At 40.9% G+C, this 16,984-nt stretch overlaps 1 protein-coding gene across 2 annotated transcripts in view; it reads left to right on the top strand.

Annotated features, from left to right (window-relative positions):
• Positions 1 to 141: 141 nt before the first annotated feature.
• The window catches only part of RLF (RLF zinc finger), a 40,653-nt gene continuing 23,810 nt past the window's right edge, over positions 142 to 16,984 (top strand). The window contains exons 1-3 of one of the 2 annotated variants that reach the window (XM_079325466.1): positions 142 to 352; positions 5,106 to 5,260; positions 10,876 to 10,957. In XM_079325466.1, the coding sequence (XP_079181592.1) occupies positions 200 to 352; positions 5,106 to 5,260; positions 10,876 to 10,957 (390 nt within the window). In that variant the 5' untranslated portion in view covers positions 142 to 199. The remainder of the gene's footprint in view (positions 353 to 5,105; positions 5,261 to 10,875; positions 10,958 to 16,984) is intronic. The other variant, XM_079325467.1, reaches the window with a different exon arrangement.

Genomic DNA, 16,984 nt, shown 5'->3' with positions numbered 1-16,984 from the left:
CCGAGCCCTCACGGCCCGGGGGGCGGGGCTGCAGCGCCCGCCGGCCCCGCCCCCTCACGCTGAGGGCGCGCGCGCCCCCGCCGCGTCACGTGGGGCGGCTCCGGAGTCACGTGCGCGAGTCACGTGGCGCCGTCCCCGGCCGATGAGGTCAGCGCCGGGTCACGTGACCGGTGCCTACGCGCAGTAGGGCCGGGTGCAGATGGCGGACGCGGAGGCCGAGGCGGCGGCGCGGCCGGAGGTGTCGCGGGTGGTGCCGGCGCTCCGCGCTCGCCTCTGGCAGCTGCAGACGGAGCTGCGCGAGCAGGAGGTGTCGGAAGCCTCGTCCCGAGCCTACTGCCGGGGCTTCTGCCAGGTAGGAGGCGGGCGGGGCGGGCCGCGGGCCGGGTGCGGGCGGCGGGGATGCGGCGCGGCGCTGCCGCCCTGCGCGCTCGCCGGTCCCCAGCGGGCGGAGCGCGGGGCGCGGGGCGCGGGGCCGTGCCGAGCGGGCTCTGCGCCGCCAGCCCCGAGCCGCGGCCGAGGCACCGCTCGCCTTTGGGCTCTGCCATTGCTCCGCACCGGGACATCCCGTGGCCCTCGGGGGGTCTCTGGGCAATCGGCCGCTCCGCGTTTGCTCGGTGCAGTCTTGGCTCGCTTCCGAGACCTCCGGCTGTCTGTGTTTCGCTCGTGTCGGGATCAAATCTGCGTGTTCCGCCCTGTTTGGGATCTGCCGTGGGACGCAAGGAGTGCTGGCCTGTAAGGGCTACGGCGCCCTGAAGTCACTGAATGAACTGTGGCTGTGTATGTGAATATTTGCTTGGTGCAACACAGAGGAAGATCACCAATTTCTGAATCGAGGCCCTAATTTACGGAAGAGCTGATCTTGATTAAAGCCACACTGATGGGGAGAACTCGTTCTTAAGTCAACTCTTTCAATGATTGTTTTTTGCTACCCTAACAGCATCATTTACTGTGAGCTCTAAGGTTGAAAAATTGTTGTTACTATGCTGGATTGGAGAGCTGTCCCTGTTGAGTCTGAAGAAATTGTGGGTTTTAAAGTAATAAATAAAAAATCTATTTTCTAAGCTAGTTCACAACACCTCAGCTGATAAAGCTGCAGTATTTGACTGATAAATGACAAAATAAGAGAAAAAAGCTTGCTGGCATATCACAAGTTATGTATAAGTGGTGTTACCCTTCTCAGCCTTCCATTTTGCATTTACAGGTTGTGTGCTTTGCAGTGCCATTCTGGGAGGGTGTTTAGCTCATCACTTACTGAAACAAGAGAATAAGTTTATTTGCTAGCTTTCAAAACTTTTCCCTGTCCAACTGCAGGGTGCAGCTGCATCCTGCTGTGTTTGTCCCAAGCTCAGTATATGGTGAGGATCTGTGACCTTGCATTGACATGGAGCCTGCTGCAAAGTGTGACTCTGTCCCTGTTTAGGTTTTGCTGAAATTGTTTCCAGTGGTGGACATTGCATCAGAACATTGACACAGATTTTCAGCCAGCACTTGATAGTTGTTGTCAAGATGGTCTGTGTGTGTGTACAGGTCCAGTTTTCCAGATTAATTTGGTGCAGAAGAAGCTTTAGCCATACTTGATCAGTAGAATGTGGTGAAAAACCATTCTGCTACCTAAAAAATCCCAAAAAACCCCCAAACCATGTCCCACAAATAATTTAGCCCTCTAAGTCCTTGTGCTGTTAGAGTAGTCTGATTTTAAAATCCTGTGATAGCACAGATAAAAATGGAAAATATTTGTTTTGAGTTTGGTCTGGGACCTTTTGTTGTGTCCTACTCCAGGAGATGCAACAGGGGACATGGAGCTGCTGGTCTGTCCTGCAGCATCAACCAAGGATGATTCTGTGGTGTCATTGTGCAGTCAGACACTGTGGGTGGGGTGTAATTTCATGTCTGGGTTTCTCCTGACAGGGAATGTTTGTGATAACTTAAAGTCTGCTCATAAATGAAATTTAGGGAGCTCAATTTTGTAGTAATTACTTGGAAGGTGCCAGTGATAGCTTGTCATAAAGTTATTAAGCTACAGCAGAATTTGCCTACAAAGAAGCTGAATTTATCTGGGCTGAAGTTAGATTTTGGGATGTAGCTGACATAAGGAGAGCTGAAATGTTTTTTCATTTGCCATCCTGTGAGTTCACCTGAGGTAGGGGCCTGCAAGGTGCTCTGTTTTGCTGTGGAAATCACCATGGTTGTCAGGCAAATTATGAACTAAATTAGTGCATTTCCTATGCTTTGAGCTGTCTGAATGTTTTACTGCTTGTAAACCTCTGCTGCTGTGTGCAACTTTGCAGTAACTCTTACAGGGACTGATGCTGGATGCTACAATTTCCTTGAAGAACTCTATTTTTAAGCAAGGAAATAGTACTTTTATCCAGGCTAACAAATAAACTGTTGATACCTAAATAATGGGTTGACTGCAACTTTATATTGTGTAGACATGAATGCTTTGCACATTCACCTTGGGAAAAACACATTTTTTTTGGAGCGTATGTACCCAAACAGCCAGATAGAATGACTAAGGGGAGTGCATGTGGCTATGTTATCATAAATAGCAAGAACAGTGAAAAGGAGGTTGTATGATGTCAGAGGATCCCATCTGCCAGCAGCTGTTGGCTTTCTGCAATTTTTGGTTGGTCTGTGTGTTCCACATTAGGTGGATGTGGCCTCTGCACTTGCCCATGTGTTCCTGGAATCAGAGAGGAGGGTGGGCTGAAGTGGAAATGGGCATGCATTAACCAGATATTACAATCACAAATATTCTGGCCAGGTAATTACACTGTAAGGGAGTAATTTCTTCTAAATTGCTGCATGAGAATCCCTTAAACATGTAGATTATCTAATTCTGTCAAGTTATTTTTCCATAGTAGTTTTTGTATAGACTGCCAGGAGAAATCTGTAGTGGACAACTAAACAACTATTACTTGTGAAATAGCACAAGGGCTTTGAAAAACTTTAATACAGTTACTATATTTGGCTTATTTCTCAGTTGTTAATACTAATAGCATAAAAATGATCAAAACTACAGATCCTTGAAATTCAAGCTATTAATAAGTCTGTCACCTTGAATCTGCTTTTTATACTGAAGCCATTGTTTATGTGTTTGACAAGAAGTTTCTCATAGATGGTTACTCAGTGAATTCTCAATGCTAGATTTACAACTTTGATCCCAGTGCTCAAATTGCACTTGAGCAAGGGTGCAGTGTTTTCTAGAATATTTATTTAATCTTAGAAAGTATTCTGCTGTGTTTTATGCTTTACACAGACCAGGTAGTTTATGATTAAAGTGTCTGTCAAAAATAATTGAGTACTAAATTTGGCTTTTAAATTGGATTGGTTTTGATGGATATATGTTTAGAGATGTGCAGGGATTGGTGTGTTTGGTCTGTTCCTGTAGTCCCTGGAATGGTAGTGCTACTGCTGACTTCACTAAACAGCTGATTTATGATAGGCATCAGTTGACTCTCTGGGGATTGCAGCTTGATAGTCTTTGAATGTGATTTAATGCAATATATGATTGGAGTTATATTATCAAATCCTTCATTAATCTGTTAAATAAGCTTGAAGACTGGTATTACTCACCATTGACTGCTGCAGTTGATGATCTCTGTGCTGTGCTTAAGGATGATTTCTGCAAACTTCAATTCTCCACTTATGTATTTATTAATATTATGTGGGGTTTTGGGAAAGTTTGTAACTTTGATTCACCCAGAAGTTCTATTCATGAACTGTTGAAGAACAATCCACAGAATAGATTATTGATTTTTAGATGGTATTTTTTATAGATTTCTTAAGTATAGCACATGATTTGCCAGCTTACATTGTTTTTAGGCAAAGAATAGTATAGTGTAGTTGTATCACTGATGTAGTATTGGATACTGGCCACTTATTTCTTGCTGTGAAAATTTCTTTTGCCTAAGAAATTCTAGGTCATTATTATGACTGCATTTGGTTTTGGCAAGCTTGTAGTAGGGTTTGTTCCATGGTATCCTCATTCTATTCACCATCTGATAGGATCATATGGGTTTTTTAAAGTGTTAAAATAAGTTTATTGTGTCAGAGTCCTAACTTTAAGTGATTTGAAAACTGATAAGGCATCACCATCCTTGTAGGACAGTTTGACTTGTTTTCAATGGTAGGGTGAGCACTCTGAACTTTTTTTTTTTCCCCTGCACTCTTGGCCCTAAGGCTTCCAAAAAGCACAGCCTCTTTCATTGGTTTTATTTTCTTTGCTGCTGGCTTTAATCAAGATTGTTACCTTAATTAGTCTAGGGGGAGTACCAATGGCAGAGGGAGCTGGTAAATGTACAAGCATCACTGCTCTGGAGGTGCAGGAGGGTGGTTTTTTTTTTTTTTTTGTGAAGTGAGCAGCAGAAGAGCTAAGGTGTCTCAGCACATTGCCCTGCTTGCTCTCAAATTGTTCTTCACAGCATGGTAGTGTAGGAATGGTTTAAAAGTTTGGGCCATACTAGTGTTGTCCCTGTGTTGATGTGATTTCTGTTAGAACTGGCTGGATTTTATACTGTTCCTTTAGTACTGTGCCCAGGGAATGTGGGATGCTGTGGTCAAGGAGTAAATTTAGGGTAATTTTGCATTTGAGAAATGCCTACATAGTGATCAAATCTGGGTTTTGAATCCCTTCCTGGTGGCTTCATGCTGTGTGGGTAATTAATGTATTTTTAAAAGACTACACCTGTAGTAATGTTCCTAATATTGAGTTTCTTCCTTTTTTTTCCCTGCATTCTGACTGGTAATAAAGATTCCAGTGTTACATGTGTGGTTGTGTCTCCATGGTAGTTGTACAAAAGGAGCTGAGTGTAGGACTGCTCCCTGAATTTTCTGCTTAGTAGCTCACATTTCTGCCAATTGCATTCTAGCATTCTCCCCAGTAGAAATACTGATGACTTTATCAAAATAATAAAGTAAATAAAACTATATTTCAATAAAAAGGAGAATTTCTGTTGAGGTGAAAGCTCCCACTTTAAACTCTCCTTCAGATTAAAAATTCCTCACTTCCAGAATGATTCCACCGTATGTGTTTAAGATTGTATATTTATTTTGAAGCAGAAGTGTGTTATGAGATCTTCTAATGAGAGCTGCTTTTGTTTCAGACACTGCTCCAGTATGCTGGCAGTCGGGGTGCATCAGAACATATTTTACCTTTTTTGGAAGTGTATCGAATCTCCATCCAAAGCTTTGCTAATGCAAGACCTTACTTGACTACAGAATGCGAAGATGTTCTTTTGGTGCTTGGCAGGCTAGTGCTGTAAGTTGGTATATTTAAATTTTTTTCTTTTTTGTTTGTTTTAAAAAGAACTACACTAATGCAAGCTGTTGAAATAGTTTATTGCTTAATTTGACAAGTGTATTTGCAATTTATCTAGTAAATGTCTTTAGTATGTTTTTAATCATACCACAAAAATGTATTTGAGCATTTAATTAATGTAGACAAGTTTTAAGGCTTTGTTTTTTTGTATTTGATATAATCATGTAGGTATTAGGAAGGTTCTATTCCTTTTTAAAACATCCTACAAGTATTATTTTCTGTAGTAGAAGCTTAGTGTAGTACTCATTGAACAGAAGCTTCAATATGAGACTTTGATGCATGGATTAATAAACCTGTACCCCTTGCTCTGCAGCTTTGTGTGTCCTGCCCCCTTCAGTGCAGGGACATTCTGAATGTGTCCCCTGTTGAACAGGACAAGCTGATTTGTGTTCATGGCAGTCTGAGTTGTGCTGCAAAGCAGACTAGACATGATTTAAAGCACAGCAATTCCTGGAACAGAATACAGAACCATTTTACAGGTCATAGCTGGATTGGGATAACTTGTAGTTCCTCAAAGTCTGTCCTGAGTGCAAAGCAGCTTTTTGTAATTGAAGTGTAGCCTGAGGGCTTTCATGTGCACTGGGTACAATCAGCATAACCTCAAATGATGTGCTGCTCATTCCTTGCTAGTGAGCTTTCACCTGAGGAGGGAGGTTTGAATATGAAGATTATCATAGAATAAAAGTGATTCTGTAACAGATCAGGGGTTTTTTATCAGTCTCTTACTTGTTTTGTGGTCTGAACTTTGGTATTCTCTTTAAGATGGACTTTAGCAGTGAACTCCTTGGTCAAATGCTTTATTTTGTAATGGACTGACTTGCAGTGTAAATGAACAGGTCAGAACTAGATTATCTCCAAATGATGCCTTGAATTATTTTCTTTTTAAATGTCAGAAATATGTGAACTAGGAATGTTTGTGTTTTTTGAAAACATATGAAATCAGGAGAAGTGTGTCTTAGGTTCTTACTATGGAAACCTAAAACTTCAACTGCTAAATCATTACCTGGTACAGGATATACATTTTTGGCAAAATATCTTCATTGTCTTCATCATACTATTGTTAATTAGCTTGAGTATCTTGTTGTTTCTTACTTATATAATTTTAAAAGTTTGCCTTTTAGTGTCTGTTTGCAGGGCATCTCTACTTGGAGTATTTCCTATATATTTTGCCACTCTTAGATATGTTGGGGTGTAAATTGCAGTTCTGTATCAAAATTGCTTTTATCTTGTAAAGAAATGTCAGAATATTCTGCTTTTGCTAATATGTTTTTTTCCAGCTTTCAGTGTGAGGAGCTTTTGCATATTCAGAAAACCTTGTGTTAGAGGACAGTAGAAAAGCTGACTTGCTGGAATCTCCTCTTTTTTATAATGATTACCTTTGAAAGGAATCTAAAGAATGAGAAATACAAAGAGTGAGGTGGAAGACAGGGTGAGGTCAATAACATACCCAAATTAACTCTCCCACGTTTTTTCTTTTTCATAAGTCTCCAAGGGAGTGAGAGAGGTTAGAGCAGGGAATTAAAGATAAAAGCTGAGGCTCCACGAGGGAGGAAGATTGTTACCTAGTTGGGGACACAAAAACTTGCTGTCCCCTGTCATTGTGGTTTTTGGGGAGACAGCTGGGTTACCCACAGCTGCCATACACCCTGTGTGTTTTCAGACTTGAACCTTGATTGAAAGGAGCAAACTGGCTGTTTGAAAGCAGAAGTGCTCAACTTCCTACTGAAATCCTCCTTCCCTTTCAACATTCCTTCTGGAGAAGAGGAAAAGAATGTCTTTCTCAGCAGGATGGGCCAGGAACAGCAAAACTCAGTGTGCTGTGGTCCTGCCTGCTGAGGCTCTCTGTGCATTCACAGTGCAGCTGACATAATGTAGGGACTGTGCTTCCCATAAGAAACATGGTGTTCATAAAGTGTGGGATATTGTAGGTCCACTGAACCTCAGAAAACAAATAAAAAAGCTTGGAGTGGTTGCTCTTGTAGATTACAGCTGTGACAAATGGTGGGAAACAGGAATATTCTTTTTGGCCATGAATTGATGTACCTGCTTTGCCCCAGTGGAGCTTGGACAGGTTATTCACAGCCCCAAATGCACAGGGGTGCATTCCCTCACCCCCAGTATTAGTATTTCAAAGTTATTGCCTCTGTAGAAGAATTAATAAACAATTAGCCAGATCAGAGATGCCTTGCACTGACAGCTGGCTCTCCTTGTGAATCTTGGGAGACCTTGAAGCTGGTTATTCACTCCAGCTTCTCTGAGTGTTTTATTTCTGAGGCTGCAGTGAGAGGGAAGGTGTTGTTACCATCACAACGAAAATTTTACTTCCATCTGAAAGAGCTTTTTATTATTCTAAGGTTAATAGATTAAAAAATAATAAATATTTAGTATCAATTACATTGTGTTTGCCAGTAACTAGGATTTGACTGCTTTTCCCTTTCTCCTGTGTACTGTGCTGGCACTGAACTGAAGGAGAATTTAGCACTTCTACAGCTTTGAGAAGATTTCTGTATGTTTTTTTTTCAACCACAAAAAGTGAAAGGAGATTTCAATACCATCTGGTTTAAGAAGCAAAACTATATTGAACCAGTAAGACCAGTCTGCCTCAAGCTTGGAGCTGTGTCTCACCTGTGCTTGCAGCTGAGGAATGTGCAGGTGCTGCTCCCAGCCCTGTGTGAGCAGCCACAGCCACCCTGAGCTCTGTCTCTGAAGCAGCTCTCAGCTCATGCACTGCTGCACTTGGATTCACTCTGCTGTCCATCATAAAGAGCTAATTCAACTTTTAGTAAGCACAGGATAATTCCTGGCAACAAGTGAATGATCCCTGCTGGTAATCTAATGTATAATGAGTCATTTTTCTGTCTCTGAGAAGATTAGGATAGGAAAACTGTTCTGAAAGGTTTTAAAATTTATTTTAAAAAACTTCTGTGAATGAGGTATGAAGTGATTACAGAAAAATTGTATGCAAATAATATGTTGAATTTTGTGTAAAGTTGTTTGTTCCAAAATAAAGAAATTTATATTCAGGACACCTTTACTTAAAAGCCATTTTGAAGTTGAGTGTTTCAGATGAATAACATTTTTTCTAGTAATGTAAACATTCAAGCACCCATTACAGTTTATTTTGTGATTGAAGTTTGGAATTGAGTTCTGTAAGGTAGGCATTGTGGTGGTACTGGTAGAGTAGGGTTAGAGAGATTTGATTTCATGGCATGATCCTGGTATTTTGATTTGCAGCCAAGCCATGACATGTAAACTCCATTTAGCTGCAGTACAGTAAAGAGAGAAATGGGATTTCAGGGATAGAGGTGTGTTTTAAAGTATTGTATAGTAAGGACCAAAATAAAGAATTAAACTAAACAGTGTGTTGTCCCCTTGGCAATAGAGAAGTTTTTATGCATTTATGTGTTTGAATCAATTCTTACCAAAAAAACTTAGTTAATTGACTTAGAATTCTAATTGTTTTTCTGCCAAGGAAATTGTGATTGGAATATACTGGATATTACTTTTACAATTGTGCTCTAAGTTGTTTTATGTGATAGCTTGTATACCTGGAGCTCCAGATTTCTTATGGAGTGAGTCCAGACCAGAGTTCTGTGTTGGGATCCTGAGGAAGACTTGAAGACTTGTAGCAGAAGAACTTTTGCCTTTTGGTTCAGATCAGTCCTGTGTTATTACAACAGACAATAACTCTGGAGGCATAAATTAAATCATCTTGTCTTCCTAGACTGTCTCACTCTGTGTATACAACACTTTAAAAATGTAATTGCTGATTTTTTCACTGTCCTATTACAACTTAATGCTTAAGTTTAGAAAAATTATGCTTAAAAAAATGCTTTGTCATTTTGTTCACCTCTATTATATTCCATAACCAATATCATATATATGAAAAGAAATATTCTAGAAAAAGTAGTTCTAGGAGTTGAAAGTGGACATAAGATTGATTGACTAAGTCTGAATGTGAGGTGTGCATAAAAAGACTTGACAAAAGCTCATGGACCATGAAGTTTGCAAAATGTGTTACTGGGTGTAGAGTCTGTGTGACATGGATGAAAGCAGAGCACATACCTAGGGATTTCCTTGGTTGGTTGGTTTTTTTCTTTGGGAGTTTTTGTTGGCTTTCTTGTTGTTGTTTTGTTTTTCTTAAGTTTTAGAGGGTTTTATGTTAAAATAGTGTTCAGGGGTTTCTTAAAGTTGGTTTTGATAGTCTATTAGCAACCACCTGGGTCTAAACATTTGGGCTGGTGGATTAACTTGTACTGCCAAGCTGGAATACAAGGCAAAACAAAGTCCTGATTATTTTATTAAACTGAGACCTATGACAGTTGGAATATCTGGTGGTCCTGTTGCCAGTTTTTTCATCATCAGCAGAGTCTCATGAATAATGATGAAATTACAGTGGTGAAGGCTGTTGTATTTTCTGCCAATCTAATAAAAGTGCTTCTTGATGTATATGACTGCTGAATCTGACTAAAAACTGTTCAATGCATTTGTCAGAAGTTAGGAGGAAGATAGACATTCTTTTTGAGTACTAATCAGTTCTGAAATTTGTTTTTGCTTTAGAGTCTCATCTCTTCCAGTTCCCCAAGCTCAGTTCTTCTGTCTGTCTATCATAAGACCGATTATGTTGCCCCATCATTCTTCTATTTAATATTTGAGAGAGAATATTTTGAAGAAAAACCAGCAAGAGTTGAAACTACCTAACAGTGTAGATGTAGTTTATAGCAGTGATTCAGTGCTTTTTTTTATAGGTGCTGTCCTAGATTAGCTTTCTTTCCTTATTTTGTCACCATTTATGAAAACTTCTGCTGTTAGTCTTGTGAATCTCTAGGCAGAGTATCATGGTAAACACTTTCAGTATGACTATATCTAATTGTTCTGTAGGGTTTTAGGCAATCCCTGTGTTCTGTACAAGGTTGTAAACTCCTGTTTGAGAGCAAGATAGGCAGCAGTCCTGCCATGGCAGGTTGCAGTTTGTGCTGTAGGTATTGGAATGTTTCCCCAGCTGGTATCAAAGGCTCATAAGGTGTTTCTAGGTGCTGATGCTCCTCTTGACATATCTTGTCCAAATCCATTTTTGTGCTGAAGCATGTGTCTTCTGTCAGGCTGTTTCTTGGGTTTTTTTCCTTATGTATGTCAGTGCTGAAATGTCAGGTGAAGCTGGCTTTCACTGTCCCTCTAGGCAGAGACCATGCTGGACTGCAGTGAGCTTTATTTAGAATGGTTGTTAGGTCTCCTTTAAGAAGAAAGAACAGAATTCTGTGATGCAATGTTCCTGAGCCACGTTGAATGGATTATTTCATAAGAGTAGCTGCAATCTTAAATTAGAGAGATTGTGAGTAGTAAAAAGGAGCACTGTTTCCATGTGATGAATCATGCCTGATGTACAGGCTGTTTCAGGCCTTTAATTGATTTGCACATTAAAACATGTTTCAGTGTTACTGTCATTGCTTATCTAATAAGCATTAGAGCACTAAGTAGTCTGTGCCAGAAATGTTATTTAATGTAACAAGAGAATGTGTTCAGGTAGCTTGTTTACTTGCCTTTTGCTTTTCCAGGAGTTGTTTTGAGCTACTGCTTTCAATTCCTGAAAGTGAATTGCCACATGAGGTGTGGTTAGGATTCCATCAATCCATTCAGGTAAGTGTTCTTGAATTTCTTTTTTGCAATTTACATATTTAAAATAATAAAAAAACAAGGCTGCAGTTGTATTCCTTCTCTTCTACACTTCCCATGTGTTCCACTTGTCCTGCATTGCTGTTACCTAGGCAGCAAGAATTTCTGAGCAGCAAAAGTCTAATTGCAGAAACTGTATTGGGAGTCTTAAGGCCCAACAGCATATTTATAGCCACATAGTTGATGTCAGCTTAAGCAAGAGAACCTTAGCAAGTCTTCATCAAATGATTTTTATGAGAAACAGAGTTAAATGAAATGATTCAACAGCTCTGAAGCATTGCTTTGATAAAAGAGCTTTTGTGGAGGTCTGAGTGGCAGGTTAGTGTCTGTACCTGATCTGATGGAAATGGTAGAACAGGTCTTTAGTCCATGTGGTTCCTGGAAGTGTTTCTTTACAGGTGATGCTGAAATAAGCTCACACTACAACATTCCTACACTCAAATCAAGCTGGCTAATGTAGACTGTGTAGGAGGAAGAGATGTTTTCTGGTTTTTAGTCTGGAGGTAGTAGCTAGCTGTCTAAGAGCTGGTGTTCCTCGTGGAGCTGAAAGACAGGAGTGCTGTTGCTGTGTTTGTATTGATGGGCCCTTGCAGGAGCAGGGGCTGCTCTGGTTTTGTTATTGCCTGTTCTGGCTTTAGCTGTGACTGGTGAAGGTGGAAGCTAATCCCAGTTAAAAGTTACTGAAGTGAATACCTTGGCTGGAAATAGTTGGAAGTGAACTTAAACCTTGCAACTGCCTTTATCTCAAGACCTTATACCCCTTTGGCTGGGGATTTTCTCAGCTCCTGAGACTTGGCTACTGCTGCACTAGCTCTGAAGATGCTGGTACTTAGTTTCTGCATTTGTTTTGCCTGCAGTCAAGGAAACAGGAGGTGTGAAAACTTTCCAGTAGACTGAAGATGAATAAACCTGTCACTTTAAACTGAGAGCAGCAGTCTAGCAGAGCTCTGTAGTCCTGCTGGTAGCAGAAGGGATAGAGATGGTCTGTGCTTGAGTGATTCCAGGTGTAGAGAAACCTCATTTTCCTGAAATACCAAGGAATATTTATTATCCTGGGAACCCAGAAAGAGTTTGGTGTGACATGTACTGGGTAACAGAAAGGAATGCAGTTGGTACAGTTTAAATCCTATGGCCTTGGTGATGACAAGGATATGTCCAATCAGAATTTTCCCAGGAGTAACTTGTACCCATTATCCCATGTCTTTTCCATGTGAGTTCTTGTAAAAAGGGAGCATCCATCAATTTTTCTACTACCCACTAAATACTGGAATATGGTGATAAGATCTCCCCTAAGCCTTATGATCTTATATTAAACTAAAAGGCAAATATGTTTGTAACTGAGATGGCCAAACCTGAAACAAGATATTCTCTCATATTCAGAATATGGGAGAGCAGATACACTCTGCTCATTCCAGCAGAGTTACAGTGCAGCTCTAAAAGCTGCTAGCTTTGAACTGGAGAGATCTGCAAGGAGAATTCTTGTTACCAAGTTTAGTAATTTCTATGATGCAACAAATCTGTGCATTATTAGGATTTTGAAACAAGTGATGGAACTTTGATATTTCTGTCAACAGAGAACAGGTTTTTAGTTTGATTAGATGGCTCTGTTTATGCTGAATATTAAATTCCAGTGATAGAAGGGTGTGATATCCCACTCTTAATAGGGATGGAGTGAATAATGTGTAAATGCTTGTGGCCTTGAGAATCTACAGAAGTAAGAGGATGTCCAAAAACTCAAAGTTTTATTAGCAAATTACATGCTTGGCTTGGAAATTGGTATATTAGTGCTTGACCTACTATGTAGGAGCACAGCAGGGGGATAAGGATAAAGGGATAAGGTAGGAGTGAAGAGAGAGAAAGATCAGCAGTCCTGGTTCCAGTGTTGGTCCAGCTGATGGGATGTCTGGGATCCTGGAGCTACCCCCTAGACTTATTTGGGGTACTGTTTTATGGATAGGTTTTCCTGCCCTGAAGGTTTCTCACTTTCAATGCAAATTATCTGTGCAGTTATTTGCAGTCCACTTTCTCAGCCCCCTCTGGAAATGGGCCAGAGAGCTTTGGAGGTCTTGGGTGATTTTGATTTACCTGCTACCATCCATCCCCTCTTCATAACCTCATTCCTGAGCTTGTGCTGCATTGTGTTGTGGTTATCTCCAGAACAAGTGCTGCTCTGGGTCCTCTTCTCCAGCCACATTCTGTTCTTTCTCACAGTGTGTTATTGCCAACAGTCCTTGGTTATTAGCAGCAATCCTTGTGTGTTATTACCAACAATCCCTGCTTGGGTCCTCAGTACCTCACTGTTGGTGTTTGGGACACATGTGAGCATTCATCTTCTGGGGCTCTGCAAAGGGTGGCACAAGCTCAGATCTCTCATATCAACTTTTACATTGAAGATGTGCTGCTGCCAGGGGTTGTAATGTATGCTTGGCTTTTGCTGTGACTTTTTGAAGCTACAGCTTCCAAGTTCAACACTCTCCTAATGTTCCCCATAGTTCAAATGTTGAATTGATAAACATGGTGGTATTGTGGAAACTTGCTGAAGAAGCTTGCATTTCAAAGCATCGGGGTGGGGGACTGTCCTAGACCTGAGAGTGGAGTGTCCCTGATGTCCAGCTTATATCCAAAATGCAGTCAACATCTTTATTTGGTGTCTGAACCTGTTTGTTCTGGTATCCTAAATAACAGCAGTTGTGTCCTGCAGTCACCCATGAGTCCAGTTTTCCTCATCCTTAAGCAAGATCAGAGTCAGCTTGGGCAAAATGAAAACAAGGTGTGGGATTGTATGGCTGGAATCTCAGCATGGATTTATTCAGTGGCAGCAGCAAAAAGATGCAGACACAAGTGGGGAAATGCTGTAAAATGTGAGTGAAAGGATTGGGGCAGAGTCACAGCAGAGCTCTTGATACAAATAAACTCTGTTAATTGGGGGAGGAACTCAGCTGAGAGGTACCATGTGGATTGATATAATCTAGTCAGGTGAAGAAGGTAAAGCCTTGTGTTCAAATGCATCTTTAGTGGGAGGAGAGATGTGTTGTTCTGTAAATTGAATATGGGTTGTGGAACAGGGTTCCCTTCAAGCCTTACAAAGAGCATCAATGCTTTATTTAGAAAAACTGTGAGTTGAGGGTGAGCATAAGAGAAAAACTTCTGTGAAGCTGGATCACTCTGAGCTGCCAGGACTGAAAACTCCTGACATCTTCAGTACACTGTTTCAAGGCTTGTCTTTTCTGTTAAACTTTGTCCATAGGCTCTTACTGGATATTTTTCTTTCCTGACTTCATCTAGAATGAAATGTTTTATGTCCTGCTCTTTAGAACCTTTTATAATGTTGTCCTAACTTAATGAGATCTGTATACATAAATCTTGCATTAAGTTTCTTCAAGGACCTCTGATGTATCCATAATGCATTTTTGCATATATTCCCATTAATGTTAGCTGTATATTCTTCAGCAGGTCCAATATGGTTCAGCTAAGCACTGTAGTGAAAGGGGAGTGTATTTACAGTAGTTAATTACTTATGCTACATATGTTGGTGAGTTTTATATTTGATATTTTGGTATTGATACCCTGAATCACAAACACAGTGCTGAATCAGCAAATCAGTTTGCTTGTATCAAACCCCCTTCTTTCTCACCTTCTTAGGTCCTTAATACAGTGTTGCTGAAATGTGATTAATCCCCTTAATTGGACTGGGCTCTGCTGGCTCTGTACTGCATCCTGAAGCTCTCAGATTAGGCAGCAGTTGCTATTGGGGAGGCATTGTTTATTTTGGATTACTGGATCACTGAATGTCATAATCTGAGGGACAGTGGTACCTCAGTACCTCACTTGTGTCCAGGCTGTGTGATTTTTAAGTTTTTTTTTGTCAGCCATGTCATTCCAGTAGTGATGGCAGATGAGTGAGTTGCTTTGGCTGTTTCTGAGGCTGTGGATTCTGTCCTCAGTGCTTTGATTGGTACTTCCACCCTTTCTGGGGCATAACTCCTGTGCTGAATGCCTTCACAGAGCTCAGCAAAGCTCATGGAGCTCATCTTGCAGGTGAGGTTTGAGCACACAGGCTCTTTGACCTGATCTACACTTAAGACTGAGAGAGGTTAATGCTGTAACATTAGTGTGAGGGAAGAGAATGCATTGTGGATGCTCTGGCAACCTGTTGATTTGAAAATATTTAATGCTGTGGGACATGTAGCTGAAAAGTAGAGGTTGTTAAAATGGGTTTATATTGACTTTTTTTTAGGTAAGATCCAGTATCTCTTCTACCTGCACACCTGTAGCTGTTCTCTTAATCATTCTCAAGCTAATTGAGAATGATTGATGACTGAAGACAGAATAATATACATGAAGTTGCCATGGGAAATAACTGCCCAGAAACTGGGCTGTGGTTAGGTGTTTCATGGATGCAAATTTAGATCAGTTTGTTGTTTTCTAATGATGTTCTTAAAGCTGTTCTGAGGCTACAACTTGAGCATCTTTTGGCACTTGAGCATTGTGTGTCCTTCATCTGGCTGGTTCTATTGGCATGCTGTTTTTCTCAGCGTAAAGTGGGGAATTGATGATGCTTTAGTTTTAAAAAGCAAAACAAAAAAAGCCCACTTTGTCCCTGAGGCTCTTTGTGGTGAGTTTTGTTCAGTGTTCCAGCTTGCACTGGAAGCAAAGACTTGAGAGGAGGAGCAGGATCTTGTGTGAGCCTAAGGATTGCTGAAGTGATGTTCTCAAATGCTTAAACACAGCTTGAAACTTTTGTGTGTCAATCTCTCAATGCTGTTAGGTAAGAGCAGTTTGAGCTCTGCTCAAGAGCATGCAAAGTCCCTTGCATCTGTAGGGTCCAGCTGTGACACTCTAAAATTGCTTTTAACCTTGTGAGTAGCATTTCAAGCTCAATCAGAAATCAGTCATTGCAAGCATCCTCCTTGGCTGTCTTTGCATCTGCCAATTAGCACCAACACCTGATTTTTGAGGTGGCCTTACCAATAACTCACTAATTTTTACTTTCTTTATAATAATTTTTAGAAGTAGCATGTTCTTTAATGATTTCAGTTGCCAGGTTGCTATGAGCTAAGTTGGAACATGGTTACAGCAGTTATTTAAAAATAAAACTCTCTTTGGGGCAATATCTACAGAAAATCTCTGGTACTGCTAAGGAAGATGAGATTATTAAAGTTATCAAAACTGCTTGATTGTTGCATTCAGCTATGAGACTTCTAATTTTGTGGTCCTTAGAAGGTGAAGTCTGCACCACAGTTCTGCATTGGGAAAGAACTCCTAACCTGAGTTTTTTGCTCTCTTCTGATGTTGGTTTGGTTTTGTTCTTGCAGTTGGAAAAAATTACTCATGTAGGACAGAAGTGCTGAGTTCCACAAAGTGTGCTGTCAGCCATAGTTTGTGTGCTTTCTGACATAGTTTGAAAATTCAGTGTGCTGAATCTGCAGCTCTCTGAAGGTTTCTGTTGTGGCAGAGTCATGAGTTTCTGGAAGAAAGCTCAGTTCCAGCTCTTCACTCAGAGTAAGAGGGCTTTCTTAAATCAGGTTGCTTAGGGTCCTGCCCCATCAGATGTTGTCTTTAAGAAATGGAAATTGCACAAATTTACATTAGTCCTTTCAAAATGAGAGTGTTTTATATATGGAAACCCTTCTTGCACACACACTTAGAGAATTTCCTTTCACATGACTCCCTTGCTAGACAGCTCCAGCTGCCTTCTGGCAATGTAGCAAAGATAAAGACAGCTCTAAGATTTTCCTTTTCACCCTCTCTTCTGCAGGTGGTGGTCTTTGCTGGAGTGCATCACTATGGCAAATGAATTTCACAGGGTGGTTGTGAACTGGGTGTTGTACTGCAGTGAAATTTCCAAAGTGCCAAAAGGGAATAAGCACTTCAGGAATCTCTTGGTTGCTGTGTTGGACACTGTTCAGCATAGCTGGCCTTGTGTGCAGGAAGAGCTCACTGCTGACCTGCACTGAAATCAGCCCTGTGAGACCTGTGCTGCCAAACTGG

The sequence above is a fragment of the Erithacus rubecula genome (assembly GCF_903797595.1).
Source record: "Erithacus rubecula genome assembly, chromosome: 23".
NCBI classification, from domain to species: Eukaryota; Metazoa; Chordata; class Aves; order Passeriformes; family Muscicapidae; genus Erithacus; species Erithacus rubecula.
This window is presented reverse-complemented; position numbering and strand designations above follow the sequence as displayed.